The following is a 24,586-nucleotide window of genomic DNA, read 5'->3' as shown; positions in this document are numbered from 1 at the left end:
TAAAGCCGCTTGTTAGTAAAAAAACTTTGCACTGCTTGTCAGGTTTAACTGCTGATTAAATAATTATCAGGTGGTAAAGCCTGTAGCGGTCATTTATGCTGCTACCGCCAAGCACACTTTTTCTTTGGACTGGATATGGAGCCTCTCCACAGCGCCGGGCTCTGGTCGTAAAAGAGCTTCAGTTACACACTCGCTGGAAAACAGTAACAAGCACAGTTTTGTTTTTTTTTTTTTTTTTTTTTTTTTTTTTTTGGGGCGAGATTAGTTTACAAGACAGGGCAAAAACGTGTTCCCACTAGTGGTTGTTTTCTCCCAATAACGAGGAATCCACATGCTATTCGTTCTCCAACACCGATAAAGGATTTTTATTCTGGAGATGCTAAGTCCACACCTCATCCACAGAAATCCGCTGGAGACGAACAAACAACCAAAAATAACCTTGGCGTAATCCTCTTCCGTTTTTGTTTTTCCCCTCGAGTAACATCGCCGATTTCTGTTTGAATTTTAAGGCGTAGTTTCCGCGTGGTTATCCTTGCCGTGGAATTAGGGACGGAAGGAGAGAGATCGGGTATTTGTATGTTGTAATATTACACACTGCAAGAGATAGGATGTTTGATTTGTTAAGACACATTGTTTTGGATCGGCAGAGAATCTGGGTCTTTTGTAATTTGTACAGCTATCATCATATGGCAACATTTGTTATGTTAATCAGTTGTTAGTTTGTGCTGCTTATAGCAGGCGGTAGATTCTGTGCTGCTGATCAGGTGCTGAAGTTCGTACCTCTTTCAGCAGGTGTGAAGTTTGTATTTAGCACTCACACCTCCATTCTAAAGAGTCATGGTTTTGAATGCTTATTTTGTTTTGAATGCTTATTTTGTACTTCTTTCTGCATGTGCTAATGTTTGTACTACTACAGGGATACACGAGATGCTTAAGTTTGTAATTTTCATCAGTTTGAGAGTGTGTACTATTTCCATGGGCTGGCAATTATTGACAGATGATACGATCTGCACTATTTCCAGCAGCTGTTGCAATTTATTCTTCCTAAACCCGATACTTTATCTTGTATAACTATTCGTTTGGAAACATTTTTACTGTTTTCAGGAGTGGGCAAAGTTTTTAGCGTTTTCTACGGGTGATAGAGCTTTCAATTTTTCTTATTAAATTGCACTGCTTCCAGCAGCTGCTTAAATTTCGTTTTTTTAAAACCCAAGTACTGTTTACAGACGGGACGTTTTACTGCCCAGAAAGTAATAAATGCACAGTTTCCGCTGTGTGTTAAACTTACAGTTTCCACCACCTCCTAAACTGTGGAGTTATTTAAGTGCTAAAGTGTTCACTGATTCCACTTGGTGCTAAGGTTGGACTGCTTCTATCACTGTTTTCGCCTGGTGCTAGTGTGCGCACCGTTTTCAGCAACTGCATTGGCCTCTGGCTGTTCTTGTGTGTCGCCAGAGTTTTGGTACCGTCGCCATGACGACAAAAATAGTGATTAACCCTGATGGAGAGAAAATATGTTCGACTTCTACGTCACCTTAATGAACACTTTCTTTGTCGCGCCCGAACAAATAACTTCCTTTGTCGAGCCCGAAGAAGTGCCAGTCCCAGTCGAAAGTCATTGTCCTTTCCACAGATCCGTTAAGGTTCAGTTATCCAATCACTTTTGAAATTTCCTCGAAGGAAATCGTATGAAGTCGGGTCAGATGTGGATCGAATGACTTGCATTCAGTACTTCCATCCTTCTCTGCCGCCGTCACCTCTCCAACCCCAGAGATCGTCATCGGTAGAGAACATGCAGTCAGAGTAACATGGTGCAGCCACCAGCTGGCGCTCTACGTTCTTAGCGCATACGTCAGAGTAGCAGAAAGGTGAAGGTCACATGCCGCCAGGGAATTGATCATCATCAGACGCTGATGGGGAGGGTTGGGGAAGTGTTGAACGGAGGCAGGGGATCGGGGAGGGGAGGGGGACGATGGGACGCAGGAAGTGTGGACAATGTCTATTCATGTGCCAGGGGAAGCCGACATAACAGCTGGCGACCGGAGCGCCGCCACGGGGAGAGCCCATTTGTAAACCAGCCATCACCAACAACTCCGGCCGGCAGAGGTCACAGCTACTCTCCGCTGACTTCCGCTGCAGGGCAGCAAATAGCCTGTATTGGTATAAACATCATAGCGCTGGCTACAAGAGTCGTATTAGTAAATTATTTAGGCTACTTTTTCATCGGATCAATCTAAAGAACACACATGCAGACAAGCAAACGGACAAACGATCACTTATGGATCGTTGCGTGCAAAATATGGGTGGTGTGATGCTTTGCTTAAACACTCTTAGACCTTAAATTTATTTAGACAATTAGTTATAATATAAACACAGAACACAACAAAATAAAAGAAAACTTTAAGCTAGTCTTCCGTCAACCCAATTGCAACGTATCTAAGTGGCACAGGAGGGATTTTTTTTTTAAGTTTCAAACTTTTCTTCTTTATAACAGTTTTAGATACCTCTTGTGCCACTATCCCCTTATCATAAGCCTTATATAATAATAAAATAAAACCTAATCGTACGGCATGCTACTTTTGACTACATTGATTCTCTTATTATAATCTTGTCTCTTCTGTTGCGCTTTTCTTTTCTTAAGCAGTTGTTGTCTGACATTACCTAGGGAACGCTATTACTACTGCCCTTATATCAAATTTAATCATGTAGGTGTAATTCCAAGGATATCCTTGCGCAATTTAAAATTTGTAAATCGAATATTCGGGAAAAAACCCAAATACAACTGCAGAATAAAGTGGAAGTGATTGCTTTCTTATGTCTTGCAGAGCATATTTCAGTACCTGGGGCAGAACGATTCTGGCGCCTCGTTCTGGGACCTCAGCTTTTCTGGCATCAACACCTCCAACATGGTGAGCAGGGAGCGTCCAGTCGGTTGCCGTTCTTGGCAGCCGGCCAATCACGTGCTGTATCAGCTGGCCTGCACTGCGATCGCCATGGGACTCCTCGCCATCGACACTCCTTACGGAGCTCTTCTTCTGCACTCCCTCTTTTTCCTCGGTCAGTATTAGTGACTGCATATGATCAGTGTATCCCAAACGTCGGCGCTATTCTAAAAATATACAATACGTTATTACTGAAAATAACTCTGGGGTTAACAGGCGACATTGGTCCCGTTTCGTTTTGTCCCAGGTTAGGGCAAAATATTCCGGAAAAGGACGTTTGGAGTGCCTTAAACATGCAAACAATGACTAAAACATCCAAAGTCACGCGTAGCCCCAGTAATAAGCTGTCCTTCAATCATTTGAGGCATCGTGGGGGTGGGAGTGGGTGGGTAACGTTTGTCAATGTCGAGTACACTAATGAATGTATATTTAAGTGAGAGGATCTTTTTACTAGGGGGTTACACAACAGCTGAGGCCGCTTTGCAAACCTTCGAGGTTGGGTGGGTGGGGAATAAAGAGTAAATTGCCATCTCCTAAGGCGCTCAAGGAGTTGCTTCCTCCTTCCTCAAATCTGTGGAAGACGACTCTTCTGGTGAGTAATCCTGAGAAGAGCAAAGCTGAAGGTGAATGGTCGTAATTACAAGAAAGCGACAGAAGGAGACACGGACGTCTTGGTAAGCCCTGCTGTTCCAAAGAGAGTCATACCAGCGTGAATGGGGAGACCGCCTCGGGGTTTCTCTCCAAGCGGGGCAAAAAGAAATTTTAGTTTCCCCCGCCTAAAAAAAAACCCTAACAAAACAAAAAAGCTACCAAAACGAAATGGGCCTTTCTTTTATAGCAAGGACACCGCGCAAAGCGAGCCAGTGAGCTGAAGAGGTATCGTGTGTAAAAACTTTTTTTTTTTTCAATTCTCTTTTAGCGAAAGCAGGTTTGAGGCAAAAAGAGCAGGCTCGAGGCAACAGGCGGAAATGACGTGCATGTTGCAAGCGCAATAAAGTCGCCTTCGCCAGAGCAGAGATAATGCGACAAGCAGCGGAGCGGTCATGCAGCAATCAAATGTCCAAGCTTCTCCAGGCCCCTGGCTCTGGACGAACGGCTGGCAAATTGTCTGTCGACTGCTTTAACGGCGCAGCCAGATAGTCTATTTTTAGACTCCCGCGTGCTAAAAAGTCCGAGAAGAAGAGAGTGATCGGACGTGCGGGCAGGCTGGCTGGCTGGATAACCTCGTTGTTAAAGAACTAATAGGGTGATTGGGTAAAGCTCAGTAGAGATCCCATTTCCCCAAATCTGGGCCACTTCTTCCCCACTTCTGTTCTCGAGATCCACAACTGCAAACATCACCATGCATAGAAAGAAATCAATAACATAGATGTCAGGACTGATATAGGTACATTCATAACAATGCCTGAACCAGTCGCAAAGCTGGTGCCACATGCTAATTAATTGTATGTGTACAACTTGACATCGCGATTTTATCGTGTACGGTGATAATTGTTGGCGTGTAGCATGAGAATAAAAGAGGTGTATTCACCCTGTTTGAGGAAAATGGTATCATGCACTGAGTTTGACCCAATTATTAGAAAATAATTTGCGTCCCTCTAGCGAGTTGTTGCTATACACCATAGACGTTTAACGTCTGTGTATACACCACGAGGTTCTAGGTCTTCGTTCACTCTCTGTATCTACTGGCAGTATGGCTACGGACCTGTATATCTATGATATGTGTCACTGATGGTACAATAAACCACCCCTAAAAGGTCGCAACTGTCAACAGCTAGAGTTTAATTATTGTGCTGGTTGTTTAGTGTTACCTTCCCTTCTGGGCTCGAATTAAAATTGACTCCGTATACCACAGCGACTCGGAAGTAGACCATGTCTATCTAAACAGCCATCGCTGGGTAGTCCGTGCTGGCAGATCGAAGTGTAATGTCACGTGATTGCCATAGGTCAAAGGTGTAGCTCTGTCCGTGACCGTGTTGAGCGAGTCTGCGCACTCCCGAGTTAGTGTCTTCTCTTGGCATCAAACATACCGTGGGTTTTCCCTCCTCCCCCTTTACTCATCTCTCCCTCTTTTCGTGTCTGTGAGTGTGTAAAATTGGGAATAAGGGACAGGTGGTCATTATCAGACCAAACTAACGTGATGAGATTTAAAATCCATGACCATAATCTTTATATTTCATAATTATGGTAGTAGTTATTATCGATCGAGAGTGAATCTTCGAGCCAAAAGGATATATACCTACAATCACTGAGCTACCACAATCCCATTATTACAGCAAAGAGCTATGGTGAAACCAATGTTGCCAGGCCGCACAGAGCTGTAAACGGCCGAGTCAACGCGGAGCTCAAAGATGGAACTTTTGGTAGCATCCGCCAATCGACTAAAACCGTACAAGCAAAGACTATAAAGCTAAAATTAAAGACAAGCTACACAGGTGTTTGCGTGATGTTACGACGTAGACGCGAAAGTTTGCGACCGCGTGCTAGTAGAGTGTGTAAATCACGGAATGAAGCGTGTGTGTGTGTGTGAGAGAGAGAGAAGGCGAAGCATATAAACATCGTTTTACGAGGGTCCTAATAATCAGTCAACGACTTTATGACACATTTCTTAATTGAATTGTTTTATTGTCGAAAGCGCCTTCCAATAAAGTTTTATTTTCGTTTGGAAATATTTTTTCTTTGCTTTTTTAGTGTAAAGGCATTTTGCGCAATTTCCCGCGTTTGTCATAAAGTTAACAGAAAATATTTCACTGTAAGTGATAAAACTATCTTCCAGGAGGATGAAAATAACAGCAAGGCAGTAGTTCTGATATTGTGAAACCAAACCATACGTTGAAAATAATTTGAGACAACAGCTGTAACTGGTTGACTAGCTGCGCAGTGCAATAACTGATATTGAATCTAACGAAATAAAACTTCACTTTTCAGTCTTGTAAAAAAAAACAAATCAGAAGCTTATAAAAAAGGTTCCAGCTGATATGAATCCACTTTGTCGCTGTAAAAGAAAATGTATTGAACGGTTTTGATGTGATAAATATAATATTTACAGCGTTTTCCGGTTGTTGTCTTTAGAGCATACAATAAGCACTCCAAAGAAAATTGTAGGCGAACGGTTTACAATGTGTTTTGCTGATGTGTTAAAATGATGAAAAACTACACATAATCCAAGACGACAAGTGTTACATGACAGAAATGTTACACGTCTCTGCAGGGTACCTGCTGATGTCCATCTGGTCCTGGGTCATCTTGTGTGCTCCAGACTTCTTTTCATGGAACTTCGCTTTCCTGCTGCTCAACGGCGTGCAGACAATGTCGCTGATCTACAGCATCCGACCTGTCCGCTTCTGCCAGGAACTGGAGGATGTGTATGTTCACCTCTTTCAGCCGCTCAGAGTTCCAAGGTACAATCTGTCCTTTTAGCTACTCTCAGGAACTATACGGTTTTCACCGTTTCCCATAAATCGAAGTTCGACTATATGAAGGTCATGACATTTAGGTAGCAGTACATTTTTTTGTATACTCCGAGTATGAAGGTAATGCAAAGTTCACTAGTTAAGAACAACAAAGAGGAGTTGATTACTTAACTCGTACGAAACACAATTTATCATATCCTTGTAAACAGATCTCCTTTATGTGGTTTACAGATAGTCGAGCAAGAAATCACAACACAGCGAGTTCTTTTTCAAGCTCAGCCGATAGTTTTAATTTGTTCCTCTGTAGAATTTAGGGACGAAGATAATCCTTCAAGAAAAATGATGAGGCATACATCAGGTGTTATACACTTATTCTCAACCGACGTTCTTAGTTTAACGTTTTACAAACACATACGGAGTTAGTAGTTAAATAAATCCGGTTCTGACACTTTTTCAAATTTTTAGTTGTGGCAATGTTTTGCATGTATTCCATTTTCGCACGATAATTACGATGGACGTGAAATAACTTCATAAAAATACTCAATTTCTTATCACAATTTCCTTTTCGATACTTTTAGAAAAGAGATTTTTTAAATCATGTTCGATCTATCGTGAGTGAGGACTACTCACAACATTTTTCAGGTCCTTGTACAAACGACTGGTTGGGGCAGAGTATTGCACTCTGATGACGCTGAATGAAGGAGAATTCTACGCCACACAGTCCATCACCAAGACAGACAAACTGGGTCTCCTCATCTCTGGAAGGTCTGATGGCTTTGCTTTTATCTATGAATAATCTATTCTAAAGCCACACAGACTTAAAATCGAGGGAAATCAAAACAAGAACTACTTTATAGTCTGGAACACAAGGTTTCATCAAGTTTGTGTGTGGAAAAAAATCTAATCTATAATAAATATTTATTTTTTAATTTCAAATGAAAAACTAAAATGCGCAGAATTTATTAGCAGCTTAACAGCTCGGGGTAAACCATCGAGCTAGTGGCTAGCCAGGAACTGGCCCCTATGTTCTTCAACGTGTTGCAAGCTTTGAACTGGTTTTACGAAACATCAAAAAGAAGTGTATAATATTCTGTAAAGGATGCTGCCCACTCATTTTCAGAATTAACTGTCATTTTTACCGAAATGGGAGGAGGAAGGGTTATGTTTCTGCTTTGTATAAATGTCAAATCTCTTGTCAAACATTTCATATGATACGGCTCATGTCGTGACGACAAACGAGGGAACATGAGCTTCAAATTAACAAGGGAATGCAGTCAGCAATTCTTTCAACCAGAGTGTATTTGCTTCCAAAAGCAAGCAAGCGAACAAACAAATAAACCTTCAAAAACAGAGAAAAAGAAAGAAAAAACAGACCACAAAAGCCATCCGATTCGATTCTCAAACGACAAGACAGGGGCTGATAAATGAAGCCGATGCATCTCTCTTGCCTGCAGTTTATAGCTCATACGAACAGGCAACATTCTTGGAGGCTTCGGGACTTAGCGATCTGTCCACTATCTTAATTACTGTCTTTGATGCCTGATTGATCTTGGGGTGAACAGCCATGGAGGACGCGAACACCAAGGATCCAGATTTATTTAAAGACTTAAACATACAGTAAAGAATGCAAAAATTAAGAAACAGATACAAAGTGTGAAGGAAAAAATAAGACAGATATGTAGTGTAAGCAGAGTCAGAAACAAAGTGTAAAAATACGACATCGAGACTGAAAAGAAGACGAAGGGAGCATATGGAGCCTGCATGGTGTTGTTTCAATTTAAACGCAGCAAACTAAAAGGCATCTATTCTATAGAAAAATAGTACAAACATACTTCGTGGCAGATCAGGTGACCTAAATGTAAGATATTTTATGATCTTTTGTACTTATGAACCCCAGACTTTTTCCCAGCATCGCGCTGACAAACTCTTGCTCAGCCTTAACAGCCGTGATACGACTTTCAAATGAGGACTCAGCAATATCTTGAGAGAAAAAACTATTGAAGCGCAGATGTAAAAAAAGGCTTCTGCTGCCAAGAATTAAAAATCTGCAATGTGGAAACATCACCTGAGGAGACAGTCAGACGGTGCATGCACACAATCGTTATCGATAGGCCAGCTGGCAGTAAAAGAGGGTATTCATACCGAAGTTAACTCAGTTCAGTACGCCCTACCCGTTTAACCTACCGTGAATTTTTTTCTCTCTCGTTCTCTTTCTCCGTCGTTCCATCACAGACGATAAGGTTGTCGGGGACAAAGAGATAACGAGCAAGAACTATGAGAAATCGGATTATTTCTGTCACGATTATTTCTTAGTCTTCGAAGCCCAAGAAAAAGAGATTCATAGTAGCTTGATGCAGCCGCAAGACTCCAGCTAGATGCCAAATGCAAAGCACCTTGCTAAAGTACGACATTAATTTTACCTAAATACTTAACGTCTTGTATGTGCTGTTGTGGCTGTTGTTCTGCTTCTTTCTCCTCTTTCTTTCGTTCTTTTTTTCTGACACTAAGGAAGAAAAAGGGAAGAAAGATTCGGTGCTTGAGCCATATATAATGAACCGTCCAGCTAGGGCTTTGTGGCGAGCCGAGACCATTATGTAGAGGAGAGTGTCAATAGAGGCCGCCTGTTGAATTCTTAATTCTCCTTGGTTGGGAAAAAAAACCGCGAGTTCATTGACCCTAATGGTCAGTGAGCGCCAGTAAAATCTTACGAAGTGGAGCCCAGTTCCTCAGTTATGGATCTTTGCGAATGCAGATGTGAAGTAGCTGCCTCAAGGGGTCCCTGTATGTGTTCAACAATAATAATAATGGTGTGAGCTTTTGTAGCGCGGGATCCCAGTGAAGGCATTACTAACACAAAAACACAAGATAGAGAAAATTCGTGCGACTCTGTAAAGTTAGTAGGAATGACAGGTCGTTCTTGTACTGGATGACAGTCATAGACCAAGATGTCAGTGAGACCAATCTACAGTGATTGACCTGGAGCAGAAAAGGTCAATAATCAAACACGTGGGTTACATCGCCAGGAGAATCCAGATGATCACAAAGTAGAAATTGCAATATAATATTGAAACGCATGACTGTTTGGCACTGATGTAAAGCAGGAACAAGCTCCCCCCCTCAAAAAAAAAAAAAAATCTGTTAGGCCAATGGACACCACTCTCCAATTCCAAACCAAGGGCGACTTTGGTATTTCCGATATTGACATAGACTAACAGGCAACGGTAACAGTTATACGAAGCAACAGCAAACATCTGTGTGTTTCCTGTACAATGCTGACTCTGATGAGATCCGCGCGATTCAGTTATTGTTCACATAGAATTTTGTAACGACACAGTCAGGCCTTATTTGTCTGCTGTGGAATCAGAAAATAGTTCAGTGAGGCGGTCGCATTCGTGTTCTTGGCATCAGGAAAAGAGAAGTTGTCTCAGAAAGCAGGTACTACATCTCTGTATAGAAATAGAGCAGCAGGAGCGAAATGCTTGGTGAAACATTTTACACACTTGAAAAATAATAAATAAATAAACAGAAGCAGCCTCATAAAGGTGCGAAAACCCACGTACACACAGCGAGGTACAAAAAAACATGTAGTGTCTTCCCACAATGCTTGATCTATTGCCCACAGATTTTGTTTTTACTAAAAACATAAATACTGATAACGAGGAAGAAAAACATTAGATAATAATGATGAATGTTGTGCAGATTGCATGGAATAGTTGATAGCGATTTTGATGATGATTGCAGGCCTCTACAATTTAGCCGATATAGCAAGAACAGGAAGGAGTTTTATTTCTTTTGCTGTCTTCTCAAGCTATTTTGCGCCATTTTTTTTTAAAGAAGCTCACTAATGAGGGATCTGTCCAGATCCCCATTTACTGCCTAGTGAGATGCAAACAGAAACGGCCATCAGCCCTTTCAGCAACTCCAGATGGGCTGTTAATAGCAGACCCTCGGCAGCAAACTCTTCAGCTCTAAGCCGTATTTATGCACGCACGCACACACATGCGCGCGCGTGCGTTTACAGAGATACGGATTGGGAAGCGGTAGAAAGGGAAGCTGATCAGCATGTCTTGAGCTCTTGTGTCTCCCCTTTCCCCCGACCTTAAAAAAAGCGAACTGGGCTAAGACTTCCGCTCGTCTGAGCTGAAAATCTCCAGTAACGACCCTCCCGTGCTGCAAGCAATGGGAGGACGTCCAGCCATTGAGAGGCCTTTAAAAGTTGGGAAAAGTTTCTTTCTAGCTTCAGACTCGCTTGACTTGTGGCAGTGCTCGTCCTAAGAACGATATTTCTGTAAAAAAAAAAAAATAAAAGCTTGTAAACGTGTGGGTGTGGGAGTGGGTGGAGATGGGAGTGGTCACCTGATTGCCTGAGGCTCCTGACCCACTTGTCATCAAGAGGAGTGCGGATGCGGGACGCGCGAACCGGAAGCAGCGGGTCGCTTTTGAAGAGATTCCAGAAAGGGGTCAGGACAGTGCAGGACATTTGTCACGAACATGATTTTAAAGCCCACCACACGGCTGGACAAAACAGGACAGAAAGAGGTGGGCAAGTACGAGCCCAAAATATTTGCAAAGATTTTGTCTAGTGCTGTTCTTAACATTTATCCAGCTCCTATACCTCTTCTAGTTGTGCTGAATATATATGCAGGAGCAGATGATTTCTCTGGATTTTCAGTATTTTTTTTTTTTTTTTTGTTGGTCGGACCTCCGAAATGTTTCTGTTAAAGCTACAGCCAGTGGAAAATCTGTGACCGTTTGCTCATTAAGCGTATCAGTGGATGTTCCGTAGATATTCTTGATATCAATTTTCGATTTCTTTTCCTCAACATGACGATGTTTTAACTTATACCCCAGAACAAAATTGCTAACACTAAATAAATGACTGTAATAAACTTGTATGAAGTTGTACTTGTCGGTGCAAACTAGTTGTGTTTTGGCGTTCAAGCGCAAACATCTAACACAGGATGACGGTGATATGCAGTCATGAAAATGTAAATGTGTTTGCGTGCGTGCGTCTGTCTGTGCATGACCATGTGTCTGTGAATGGCTGTGTGTGGCTTTCCCTCATGTTACAGCATGAACGCTTACAGCAACAGAACACTTCTGCACACCATCAAGGCCAAACAGTTCATTGATTCACCGGAGTTCGAATCCAGCAACAGCGGGGAGGAGAAATTCCAGGTAAACATCGGATGACGTGTCCTACGCGCGCGTGTGTGTGTGTGTGTGTGTGTGTGTGTGTGTGTGTGTGTGTGTGTGTGTGTGTGTGTGTGTGTGTGTGTGTGTGTGTGTGAAATCAGCAGTAAATAACAATGAGCTTGCTGACTGGGCTGACATGTGACACGACGTCAGCAAACCTTTTGTTATTATTATTATTATTAAATTTGATGATGTATCAAACAGACAACTTGAGACTAATACAAACAAATGTGCCTAATTCATCAAGAACTAACAAAACTCACGGAATGCTGCATTTTTTTGGCAAAATTTTTTTCTTTAGATAATGATATATTCACAGAATGATGACTTAATTCTATGTGTAAGCAGTTATATTAATTGATTTTAATTATCATTCAGCTCATTCTGGCTTTTCTCCCATTGCTTCTTTTTTCTATTCTAAAAAGCATTTGTATTCACGCAGTCACAGTCCGTCCCTGCTAGTGAAGATCTGTCTAGTCCCTTCTGTCCTGCAGGTATCAATAGTTGCCGGTGGCGTGTGTCGCTACATCTTCTGGCCGCGACAGAGTCTGGAGTACCTGCTGGTTCAGGAGCCTTACCTGGCTAATGTTCTCAACATCGTCCTTGGCAGGGATATTACCAACAAGCTGTACGCCTTAAACGAGAGGGTATGAGGGCATCTGTATGCTTGTGCGGGTGTGCCTACATATGTAAATATGTGTGTGTGTGACAGAGAGGGAAAGTATGTGGGAGAGAGAAAAAGACCTGGGGAGATGCTTATATTTGTTTGCTTGCCTCCGTTTTCTGTTTACGTGTTTACCCGTGCTTTCGCCTCAGCTAGAGAGTAAAGAGGCCGACTGATAATCTACACGTCGTCCTCTTGTGAACGGTTCACAGTTCCAGCCTCAGAGAGCTTGAAAGGCTGTAGGTATCGAGTAGTTAAGGATGTATCGCTAGTTGCATCGCTTCCATGCCTAGTGGATCCACTAAATGAGAACCACGTGATTGCGATGAACCAAGTGCTGATCTTTTATTCAAATGAAGAGGCATTCTCGATTTGTATGGGCAATATGTGTACTGTTTTGCTTCTGTTGTTGAAAAGACTGTGCAGGGAGATTTTTCTCATGTGATTCGACTACTAGAGAAGTATTTCAAAAAATCTGGGACATGTTTTTTTTTCTCACCAAGCATGATCATCCACAGAAATAAACCATACCGACATCATGTACATGTGAAGTGCTTCTAATGCCAGATGGCATCCAGTGTATCCATAAATATTCATCTTTGATGGTGATTGAAGTTTATATCTCAGAATGGCGGTCGTGAGGCAGGATGTAATATTCAGTCTGTGGGAAATAGCCTATGTACTTCAACCCAGTGATCCCAGTTATTAGCAGAAAAATGTTTTTCATCCTTAGCGGTCTTCCATACATCAGATAAGCCAACAGACCGCCAGACACTCAGTGCATTTCACTGATGTCACAAGGGGAAAAAACGTCATCTGCCCTGTAAACGATAAGAATGACATGACCTCATACGTAAAAAATAGAATGGTATTGACGTCAACGCTGTGTCTGAAGCATATTTCTCGTGGCTGTCGAGATGTTTTTGTCTCACTGACCTTTGACTTGAACTTTCGCACAGCTGCGGATTCTGGTAACATTTTTCTCGTGCAGTAAAGAAGACCTTACTAAAAAAATGTTGGACAGTGTGAAAGATTTGTTCACTGTCTCCTTCTTGAAAGCAAAGAATAAATCATGTTTCTGGTAGAACATGTCCGCGTGCAAAACTAAGGAAGAATGGGGAAAAACCCTTGAAACCCTAAAAACACTAACCTTTGTCGTGTTTTTTCCAGAAATCTCCCTCACGCAACATACTCACTAAAATACTCCATGTTGGATTTTACTTTAAGGTCTCTGCTCAAGAAGGGTCAAGACTGGACATTCGTCTGCCGAGTGTGTCGCCAGGCTTGCGGACCAGACGTGACATTCGCAAAGCAGTGGTGGGAGTGCCCAATCCCTCCACCGATGAGGTGCCGGACGAGGCCGCCACCACGGCAGCCATGGTGGGCACGGTTATCGGAGATGCAACCGTTGACGAGGACAGTGATGACTACGACGGTGAGTAAGGGTTCGGTCGCAGCAGTTTATTTACTGACGGTTTTGTTTGTTTGCTTTAAACAGTCATGACCATAAACATCTGTAACAGTTAGGGCTATTGCAGATAAGAATGCCAGTTGTTAAATGTCCTTTAATATAAAAAAGTCTTCTAATATAATAATAAAATAATTATTGTTATAATAAGTGACAAAGTTATCGTCTGTTCAGAGGATCTTACCCTGTCATCAGACGCCATCTTGGTAGCCTAGATATGACAACTGTTTGTATAAATAGCTGATACAAAAAAATCCGCGCTATCCCATGAAACAAAAGACTTTTTTTCGACCGGTGCCTGGCCTTAAGTCATCCACCTTCATCTCCATCACTCACTTTCTCCGGATCCACCATCACTTTTTCCCAGTCTGTCAGAAATCTTCGAGTTCTTCTCCACACATCATTGTCTTTCGAAAATCATGTCAATTCAGTTTTCAAAACTTTTCTCGAAATGCTCAAAATCAGCCAAATCAGACATCTCCTTCTGTTGCCTGCACCAAGAAGCTTATATCGGCGTTTGTCTTGTCTAGGCTTGACTAATGTAACTGTTAATAGATCTTCCTGGCCGTCTGCTTGACAATCTCCAGAGAGCTCAGAACAGCGCTTCCTGCATTGTTTCTTGCCAGCAGAGGGCCAGCCATGGCACACTGCTTCAAATGCAGTTTCCACTGGTTGCCAGTTCTGGCTCGCATCGAAGTCAAGATCGCCATGCTTTGCTATCATGTTGTTCATGGCATTGCCCCAAAGTGAATTTGTTTTGCCATACTAGCCTCGCAGGTCAGCTCGCTCGGACCACGCCGGATTTCTCTCTATTCCACTTATCAAACTATGAAATGGGTAGATACCTTAAAACATATCTCTTTCAAAAATACTGTAACTAGTTCATCCTGTTGCCCTTTCTCTCCCACACTCCTATCTCTGCGTTCCTTCGCGTTCTAGTATTGCTACCCAGTGCATGTTACATACGTATGTTGTGCTTGTTTATACTCGATGGTGACGACTACATCACACGGCCTCTTTCCCTACTGCCCCTTGTCTCTTGTGAAGCACATCGAGCTCTCCTTCGTGTATGGAAATACGATGCACAAATCCTATTACTATTGTTATTCACGAAACGAAAGATCGACTGGCATCTTGCGGGATGCAGTTTTGCGGAAGGCATCGCCATTAAGACACAGACGGTTGGCGAAGGTTTGGTCTGTCATTTTTGCATTTGAATGAAGGGGCGGATCGATTTGGCTTAGGGTTTTCACCGCAACGAATGCGCGTGCGTGCAAAATGGCAGGAGTATGAGAAAGGACCAGTAACTTTGACTAAGGAGAAAGGTCAGATGGTGTCGCTGTGATGCTGTTTTCACAGAGCACCGCGCCGTTAGATAGAGTGGACAGACGTCTGCCTTGCAGCTGGATAAAGGGGCTTCGGTTTTAATAGAGTGCGTCTCTTAGGTCTATCACAAAAGCAGGCGAGCCAGTAACTCGTAGAGGAAAACCCTATTATATACAGCTTTCAGCATAAGTAACGAATTTGTAAAGAACATCTTTTTAATGATTTTACAACTTTCCATTTTTAGATATATATATATAGAGAGAGAGACAATTAACGTTTTGAAGTTTTGTGCGTTTTAATAAAGGTTATGCTTATGCAATTTCAGTTTTAATGATGACTGTACGTGTGCAGTTTTCGTTTTATAATGACTTAGTGTGTGCATTTCCGTATTTTTTAGAAGTCTGTGGCTTTTATTTGTGAGGGTGACTGTCGAGCACAACAGTGTCGACGCATGTTTTATAGGGGCTGATGTCGTGAAAACCACATTCTGGCAGTCGACTGTATGTAGATGACTGTACAACTCTGACTACATATCGATGATCAATCAATCAATCAATCAATCAATCAATCAATCAATCCATCTGACTGCTTAGCTGACACTTTATAGCTTATTGAATATATATGACTATATATATTTATGACTCCACAAATTTATGATTTTTTGTATGTATATGACTATATTGACTATATATCTATTGCTTCATGTATTATCTATGACGACATATCTTCCACTATACATTTATGTCTATCACTGCATAATCAATATGACGATATGCTTTTGACTATCAATTACTTAAACATTTACGATTATATATACCTATAAAAATGTAAATGTGTTTATGAGCTATGTCTATAATATCTATTCATGACTACATAAATAACCTATGAATATATATGAGTATATATGTGGCTATATATCTTTGACGATATATGTGTGGCTATATAGCTATGACACTATATATGACATTATGTCTATATATTTGATTATCTTATATATTACAGTTTATTTAAAAGGAAAAAACTTGTCTTAGACTACGAAGTCTCAAAACATGCCATATGTGGAGAAAATGGTGTTAAAGACCACACTCAGTTATGTATAAGGTGGGCATAGAAGAAAGGAAAGGACAGGAAAGGAACAGAGTCAGCATATAGAGGGGGTCGATAATTATGACAACGAAAGGTTTTCTGTGTTTATAATGATTCTGCAGTTCTTGTCTTATTATTTTTGGACATTTCAAAAGTCAGACTTCTTTGACTGGTTGTCCGTCTCTATTTCATGCTACTATCATTAACTTTCAAACATTCATTAATTCTTCCCCTCTTTTATTTTCTTTCTTTTTACCTTTTAGCAAAAGCGAAGTTTCCTCGTTTCTGGGTTATGAACCTACAGTTTCCTTCCCAGTGTTCAGCACAGTTATTTTTTTCTCTTCATCCACACATTTCCTTTCTCCTCGTCCCTGTTTCCCGTACAGACCTTTCGATTCCTTCATTTTCTTGGCATGACCACAGCAGAATTGGAGGCCAACGACTTCCACGACTAATGCAGATTTCATCTCAAAGGCAATGAGACCTCGGCAAGGAAGTTTCTTGTATTTGCGGACAGCGTGTACGGCGTAGGAACTGTTTGCCTACAGCTTTTGGAAAACAGGTTTTGCTCCTCACTCTCTCTTCTTTGACCCCCATCTTGTGATGGCGGCCCGGTGGCGCAACGGTCACCAGTACATTGAAGATTGTCTATCCTGGGTTCAGCTCTCGTCTCGAGCACGCTGTTCTTTCTCTGCATGTGGCATCTGTATACAGGACTGGAGTGTAAAATCACCAATTCTTCCCACACACCCCATCTTGTGGTATGTATCCGTGTGTTTTATAAGCTCCTGTGATGGACCAATGACCAAAGACTACATTGCTCTCTCTCTCACCTCTCTCTCTCTCTCTCATTTTTATTCTATTTCTGAGATTTGTTGCAGACTGCAGACAGCAGAGCAACATATTTTATGTCATAACTGGCTGTAACATAGTCATGAAATTGTTCATTTTGTTGATTTTTTTCCTGCGCTCTACCTGATATGCCGATGGTCTAAACACTAGACTAAAGTGCAGTTCAATTCTCACAGCAATCCCCTCTTTTTTCACTGCATTGCATGATTTCTTTTGCATGTTTTCAGATCCTTTTAACCACCTAAGCGAGAAGGTAGAGCTCCTGAACGGGCATGCTGGAAGCTGCACGGTGCTGCATGCGGCCATGATGATACCCCCATCTATCTCCCCACAGCCCAACGGCTCTTCCTCTAGTCGATCTTCTTCAAGCCTCTCTCGACATTCTGGCCTGCACTTTGACATCTGATTATTATTATTATTATTATTATTATTATTCCCGCTCTTTAATCCCACTAAAATTCTGTTCACATACCCCTTGTTCTGTACGCAATCTTATGGCTTTATTGCTGGTACGATAATGATGGATGTACAAAAAATGTGTTTATATTATGAATCGTGTTACAAAATAAGAAGAGATGCATTTTAAAAAGTGGAGTATTTTTCTGAATTATATTTCTGATAAAAGAAGCATGCAGTTTTCAAATATGGTTCACCTGAGTACACTGTATCTCAACTACAAAATTCCCGTAACCCCTGACATTAAGCTAGGTTGCAGTTTGCAAACTTTTTGACCTTTTTGTATATTCAGATTGTGTGTGCGCGTGCGTGTGTGTATGCGCGCATGCATATATATATATTCATGCATGAAACTTAGTGCACGCACATATCGATTACCATGAAGGTGAAGATTGACCCTGCATGTCAAGATGTCAGCTTCCTGCAGTTGTTGGTGTTGTTTTATTTGCAACGAGTTCCATCTTGCGTCAGAATCATGTTACGCTAATGATGTTTTGCATGTCGGTTATTTTCAATACAGGAATCTCAGTTCTCGTGTTGTTTTCAAACGTAACAACTGATTTACGCCGAAGCTGCACGGCATGACGCGAGTTCAGCAGTTACAAAGCAGTATCAATGACAATTATCTAATTTGGGCAGCTGGTCTTTTTGGTTTGGGTGGGCTGGGTAGATGTCAAGTCTGGATGCAAAAACAGTCAAATCGGGAGTGCAATCTAGGAGAACTGCACCTAATTGACGTCACGGCTACTGCAGGTTATTTCTGGGCCTCTGAGTTGCACCTGTGTACCTTGGATGGACACCGGCAGGTGTGTGTGAAGAAAGAATCACGACGCTGCAGTTCACTGGAGATTGTCAGCAATGCGGAGTCTGAATGAATTCGCTGTAATTTCTGGATTCAGTTACTCATTTCACGTGGTCTCCCGATTCACTGAACCCTTGGACAAGCGGCTGAAAACTTCAGTGTTACCTGTTGTAATGCTGTCAGCCATGTTGTCATTACCATCACGCATATAGGCTTCCTTCTGGTAGTAATGTACCTGTCTTTATTTGTCAATAACGTTCCAGAATGTGAATTCAAATTTTTTTCTAAAACATGCGGATTGAGTTATATCTTGTTCTTGTCCCTACTTGTATATTACTAAATTACTATTCTTTTGCTAATTTTTATTCATAACAACAATACTATTAGCTTGTGATAAGAAAGACGCCAAAACTTTAGGATAATCTATAATACATGCTGAAGTGTCCAATCGTACTTTCCATTTTGTCTTCATGAGAATTATTGACTCTAAAGGACATTCTTACAATAGAGATATCAAGTAATGACTACTGTGTCAGTTAACTGCGATGACAAGATTGAAAGATAACTTTGTCCCAGCTACAGTTCTGTACGAGGAGGATGCAGAGACAAAACAGACTATAAAGCTTAAGACTTTGGCACGCCTTTGAACTCCGAACTATATATAACCTTATGTGAAGGTTTTTGTAACTCACTATAACTAATCAAAACGCTTCAAAGGTCATTTAAGAAGGAAATGACCGTGATTTGAACTTTCAAATTCAGTGACTTCATTGCTTTTATTTGGATAACTCGCAGAGTTCAGAATGTGTTGTATTAGACTCACTTGCCTAGAATCCGTTCAATCACTCAACAAAGAAAACACTGTATACATGTAAACAATTCCCCAGAGGCTGTAGAGGCAAATATCAAACATGATTGACGAGGTCGACCGAAGGAGTGGTCAAGAACTAGTCTGATTGTGTTTAAACGAAGATGTAATGTTCTTAAGGTTGACAGATTTTCATCTCGGGTGTGGAGAAAAACTATATCATGGAACTGAGGTAGATATATTCTCGCTGAAGGCGAGGACAACCTTCACGTGCACGTCTCGTGTTGATGAAGATCGATACTCGCTGAAGTCGCGGAAAAAATATGTTGTGTATTTAGGTCGACAGAATTTCACCAACAGTGTGGAAAAAATATCAATGTCTGCTTGGAAAATTCTAGTTTCGAGAAACATTCAATGAAATTTTTTATTTGTTCCTGTCACTCAGTCGAACTTTGTGAGGCAGGCTTAACTACCAAACCGTCAGGTCAGGTGAAAGAGAATGGAAGATCTATTCAACACAACACAAACACAGTTCGCAACTGGAAGCTTCTAGTATATGAGAAGATGTCTTCCTGTCTTATTGTCAGATCCTTGGAGTATGTACGGTTGCAAGTACTTTCCGACATAAATCTGAATAAATAGCCCATATTAAGAAGCATAGTGATTTTCCTTTTGGGTTTTTTATCTTTCTTTTCCTTTTCTTTCTTTTGTTGTCTCTCAAAGCTCCTTACTCTTAATATCTTAAGTTGAAGCAACTTGCATTCGAGGCTGACACTTTGTCACATGTTTCTTATATAGGTCCTCAGCTGATTATAAATAATTTTGTTTCCTTTAAAGCCATGATGCAAATGCTTCTTTACCAAGCCAGCCAGCTATTGTCTTTGTCTCACCTGCAGCCGTTGCTTGTGTATTTTTAATGCTCGTATGTGGTTCTCAGTGTGAGTGAGCATCGTTCTGATGGAGATGATTTTCTGCGAAGTTGTTCCTAAAAAAAAAATCGATTGCTGGCTACTGTTGTTTGTTGTAAACTCTTAGAGAAATGTCATGCGATGAATTCCTTTCTCGTTACCTTGGTGATAATAAAAGGCTCATTGAAAAGACCAACGATGCTTATTAAGTTCTTTGGAGAATTCACTGCCACGCGCGCGCGCACGCACGCAAGAAAACAGTTTCAGTGTGTGATGTTTATGTCGCTACTTAAGAAACTAAGTCAGTGGAGGTCAATATTGTCAGTGATGTTACAAGAGGAAAGTAAGAGACATGATGTGTTTTATGAGCAGCAGTGAGTGCAGTTCCTGAGGTTGGACGTTGAGATGCGCTAAATATAGACGGCTCATAACGGTCTTCTACGTCAAAACGTGAGACTGCATCTTAAAAGGAAAAAAATTAAATGTCCGACCTTTCACGACGGTAGGCAAAGGTGACACGGTGTGAACTAGCGGCATCTACCAGCGACAGCCAGAACAGCTTTGGTTCTTTTCATTCCTATTTCAATTAATCCAGAGGCGAATTCAAATACAATTATTTTTTACGTTAATGTATGCTTTGAAAATGGAAAAAAACTGTCTTTTCTTTGTAGCTATAAAATAATATAACTGAGGCTAAATATATAATTGATTGATCTATATATTTGAAATGAAAATAATAACTTCTTTAAAACAGCGTAAGAGATATAGATAATAATATAAATAAATACACACATTCAAATTGTTATAGTTATTCAAAAACTACTGCACACGTAGGGAACATACGTGTAAACACGCCTCACCACAAAACATCTGCTGCACATGTCAACGGCCTCGAACCACTGTCTACCTAAACAAACTGTAGTCTGCAGCAGTTTATATATTCTTCATAAAATTCTAAATTTGCGAAATTTGATTTCCCTAGCGTAAACGTGCGATATCATCGTGGTAAATGGATTGTCCCTGTTCTTTTCGGTATTCAGCCTCCATTTTCCATTTTTATATTGTATTTATTCTTTCAAATAACAAATCTGTGATGTCTGATGTCGTGCAAAGAAGGTGGAGAGGAGCGGTAGTGACAGTTTTTATTTTCACAGCAAGAAGGCTTCTGACGGCTAGTCTGTAAGTCTGAACTGCTTGCAGATGAATTTTACTCGCTAACTTCTAGAACGAGGCCAAAGCACAAATCCACTTGAGGAACAGCAGACGATGCCGGAGGTACAAAAGCTCAAGCTTTATGGTCTGTTGTTTTTCTGGTTTATTAAGTCATGGGAAGTGGAGAACAAGGGAAAAGACAGAAAAAAGTAACTAACACATTGATTGCAAGTCTGCTGTAGACTTTTAATAATTTTGCAGCTGTTCTTGGTATTAAACTGTTTAAAATAGATAAATTTGTGACCAAGTTTGACAAAGATTTCATTGGTGATTATATGAAAACTTTACCAACTTAGTCAAATGTCCTTCCACCCATACTCTCTGGTTATGAATGTATTTAGGACAGAGTAAAAGTAGATGAACAACCAAGAACTCATATCTAATTTTCAAATGCTGAAAACGTTTCGTTCAGATATACTCTCGCTCTTAGATATGTGCTGTGGGGAAAAATACGTCTACGTATCTGTCAATATGTCAGAAAGTGGGAGGCGAAGGTCTGACGCACGATGACAGACCCCGAAAGCGTTGCACTGATGCATGGAGACCCACTGTGACCCCAGGCGACTGTTAGTTTTCGTCTAGACTGCACGTAACGTCTTGACCACGAATGCGGCGCGTGAGCAGGAAATTTTCCTCTAACCTTTTTCCACTGACCTCCCTTCCATTCATCGAAGTGCATGCCAGGACAGAAAGACCATCACCAGAAGGCAGATCTCGCCTCCCAAGACCAGCGATGGAGAGAAAGTCAAACGCCCTCTGGCAAGACCTGGAAAGGGCAGCCAACGTCTTCTCGAAGGTTCGGAAAGAATGGCAAGTCCATAAGAAAACCACGTGACAGGATACGAGATGTTAGAAGTAGCAGAGTCTTGTCGTCTAAAGTCACCCAGCAAAAGAAGCAGGAAAGGCTTTGCGCAACAGCTAAAGTCATTTGGATGGATTTCTTCACTTCCGGCTCGTACGCCGTTACGTCAGACCGGCATCATCAAAGCGTCCATCCCAGGCGAACTCTTTTGCGCGGAAGCTAATTATGGCGCTGGGTTTATGAGCCGGGTAGTCGCTCGAAGACTTCGGGGGAGTCACGTGGCGTGAGGGCAACACCACCAGCAGCTGGCAAGCGAGCCACGACCACCACCACCACCACTACCAACCACAACGCGTTATTTGCTGTTCGTAAACCGTTATCGAAGCTGACGTCAATTGCTTGCTCGGAGTTCATAAAACGTCATCGAAGGTGACGCAAATTGCTCATCGGACTGGAAGGACGCGGCTCTGATGTATTCTTCTGCAAAAAGCTATTTATAGTAGTAGGGACGGTGGGTGGATGGAGGAAGGGGGAGAGAGAAAAGATGAAAAACTTCGATAAATGTGATTTACCACACGCGGCTCGATATCTTCTTCGACCGGCGCCATCGCTAACTGCGGTTCGTCATTTTTGACCTTAGACCTTTGAACTGGGCACCACAAGGCTGAAGTTTACGGCGGTGTGCGCTTCCTTGTATCCTCCTTCTCCCTTTCCCCGCGTCAGCTTCAGTGGCTTTTAACTTGATATGTTTTCCCATAATTTTCCACTCTGAGCTTTCAGTCGGGTCCTTTCCCCACCCGCCACTCTTACGGTTCTCTCGCTCAGACAGGGTAGGTGGTCTAGGACTGGCAAAGTCATAGTGAAGGCCTGCTGCCAACGCAACAGTCACTTATTTAGGAATTCCAGCTGAACAATAGCAGCAGCAAAATTATCAATAATAACAACAACAACACATCAAGTGTTGGCTAATAAACGTATCGGGAGCCCTGCAGACCATCAGTCTGGCTTATTGATTCGTTCTGCTTCGCTTTTCCTTCTTATTTTTTGACACTGAACCGCGCTTGTGAGGAGCTTGAGTTTCCAAAACAACAGTAATAATAATATATATAATCAACGATTATGGTGATATTAATATTGAGATATAATATCGTCACAACAGTCATGATAATTGCTGAGCACTTTGCTCCACACTATTTATACTAATGCAGCTTAATTTCCTAGCAACACATTCTGAGACCACTCATCACTGTGTTCTTTTTCTATTCCCCTGCCATTAACTTTGAGCTAGTTATGCTTTGACCAGGGTTCACCTTTAACCATACCGTGACCGCAGGTTCCCTCCGCCATTGTTGCCTGCACGTTCCTGGCTGATTTTTTCCCCTATTTTTGTCATTCTGATGATCGCCGCTATCCTCTTCCCTCTCATTACATCTTGTCGCTTGCTTTAGGATGTGACAGGCCTACATTTGTGGCCATGTTCCTGGTAATAGCAAGGGCCGGCAACGTTGAGAGTTGAGAGACATATGAGCACGGTTGTGTAGGGAGAAGGACGTGCAATTACTCATGCGATGACGGCCTGCAGCGGTCAGAGGTACACACCTGGTAAATAAATATCGCCGACAGCTGGACTGCAATTACAGCTTCGGGAAAGGAAGCTTGTCTGTTTGAACGTCTACACGGCTGTTAAACTCAGAAAGAGAACTTTTGCACAGGTTATCGGATTTTTTTATTTTATTTTTTTTTATATTAATTTCGTTTTGCTGTGACAGATGGCGGAGCAGGACTAGTAGGGACTATTGTTTTCGTCTTTTTCTTCTTTTAAAGTATGAGTATTATGATTTGCGTACAGAGAAGTGGTACAAACAAATGAAAGAAAGAAAAAGTGAAAGAAAGAAAAAGTGAAAGAAAGAAAGAAAAACCGGAAATAAGAGATTGACATCATTTGGGAGTACAGTGGTACCGTGGCACTCCAACTGCTCCGTGCTAGATCATTTGGGTCCTCGACCAAAAATTTCGAGAAAATTCTGTTTTAGTGCTCGACATTTCGCTCAACAATCGACCTACGCGCTGAGACCTATAGAAGACGTCACCCTCTGGGGTTACATGCAAAACTGCGAAACGTCACTTTGTGCGTCGATTTCAAGCAGTTACGATCTCTACTGGTTCTGTCTTCACGATATCTTGGGGTTGTTGTTTTTTTTTTTTTTTTGTTGCTACATATACAGACATAGGTATACCACATGGTCAACGTGGCACCCAAGGAACTTTCTAGTCCTAAAAATGAGGAAAAGCAGCGAAAACAACAGTTGAATTAAAAAAATGAAGTTACTGTCAAGTATAAGAGCGGTATGGTGTGTCTGAATTAATCATTCAGTAGGACATTAAGTCAACCATAAGGGTAATACTGAAACATAAACAGACATTATAAGCACCTGATGTAGCAAAGAAGTACAAGTGGAAACAAAGCAAAGATATCAAATAATGTAAGAGACGGAGAAATTATTACAGGTATGAATAAATGAAAAACAGAACCTCCTCTTGTTATATAAACACTGCTTTTAAAATTCTGTGAATAATATAAGATAATGATCTATCAGTGGGTACCGGAACCAAGAAATACAGTATTTACATTATTTCTTATTGGGAAAAAA

The 24,586-nt window shown here is 41.4% G+C and overlaps 1 protein-coding gene across 4 annotated transcripts in view; it reads left to right on the top strand.

Annotated features, from left to right (window-relative positions):
* Nucleotides 1-24,586, top strand: part of LOC112566774 (popeye domain-containing protein 3-like) — a 70,378-nt gene that overhangs the window by 1,746 nt on the left and 44,046 nt on the right. For 2 of the 4 annotated variants that reach the window (XM_025243125.1, XM_025243127.1), the window contains exons 2-8: nt 2,826-3,057; nt 6,154-6,343; nt 6,998-7,120; nt 11,428-11,533; nt 12,046-12,198; nt 13,443-13,650; nt 17,175-20,117. In XM_025243125.1, coding sequence (XP_025098910.1) covers nt 2,826-3,057; nt 6,154-6,343; nt 6,998-7,120; nt 11,428-11,533; nt 12,046-12,198; nt 13,443-13,650; nt 17,175-17,353 — 1,191 coding nt within the window. In that variant the 3' untranslated portion in view covers nt 17,354-20,117. Of the gene's footprint in view, nt 1-2,825; nt 3,058-6,153; nt 6,344-6,997; nt 7,121-11,427; nt 11,534-12,045; nt 12,199-13,442; nt 13,651-17,174; nt 20,118-24,586 lie in introns of those variants that run through there. The other 2 variants (XM_025243126.1, XR_003099694.1) reach the window with 2 other exon arrangements.

The sequence above is a fragment of the Pomacea canaliculata genome, linkage group LG6 (assembly GCF_003073045.1).
Source record: "Pomacea canaliculata isolate SZHN2017 linkage group LG6, ASM307304v1, whole genome shotgun sequence".
NCBI classification, from domain to species: Eukaryota; Metazoa; Mollusca; class Gastropoda; order Architaenioglossa; family Ampullariidae; genus Pomacea; species Pomacea canaliculata.
The sequence above is the reverse complement of the archived record's forward strand: the minus strand, read 5'-3'. Positions and strand labels throughout refer to the sequence as shown.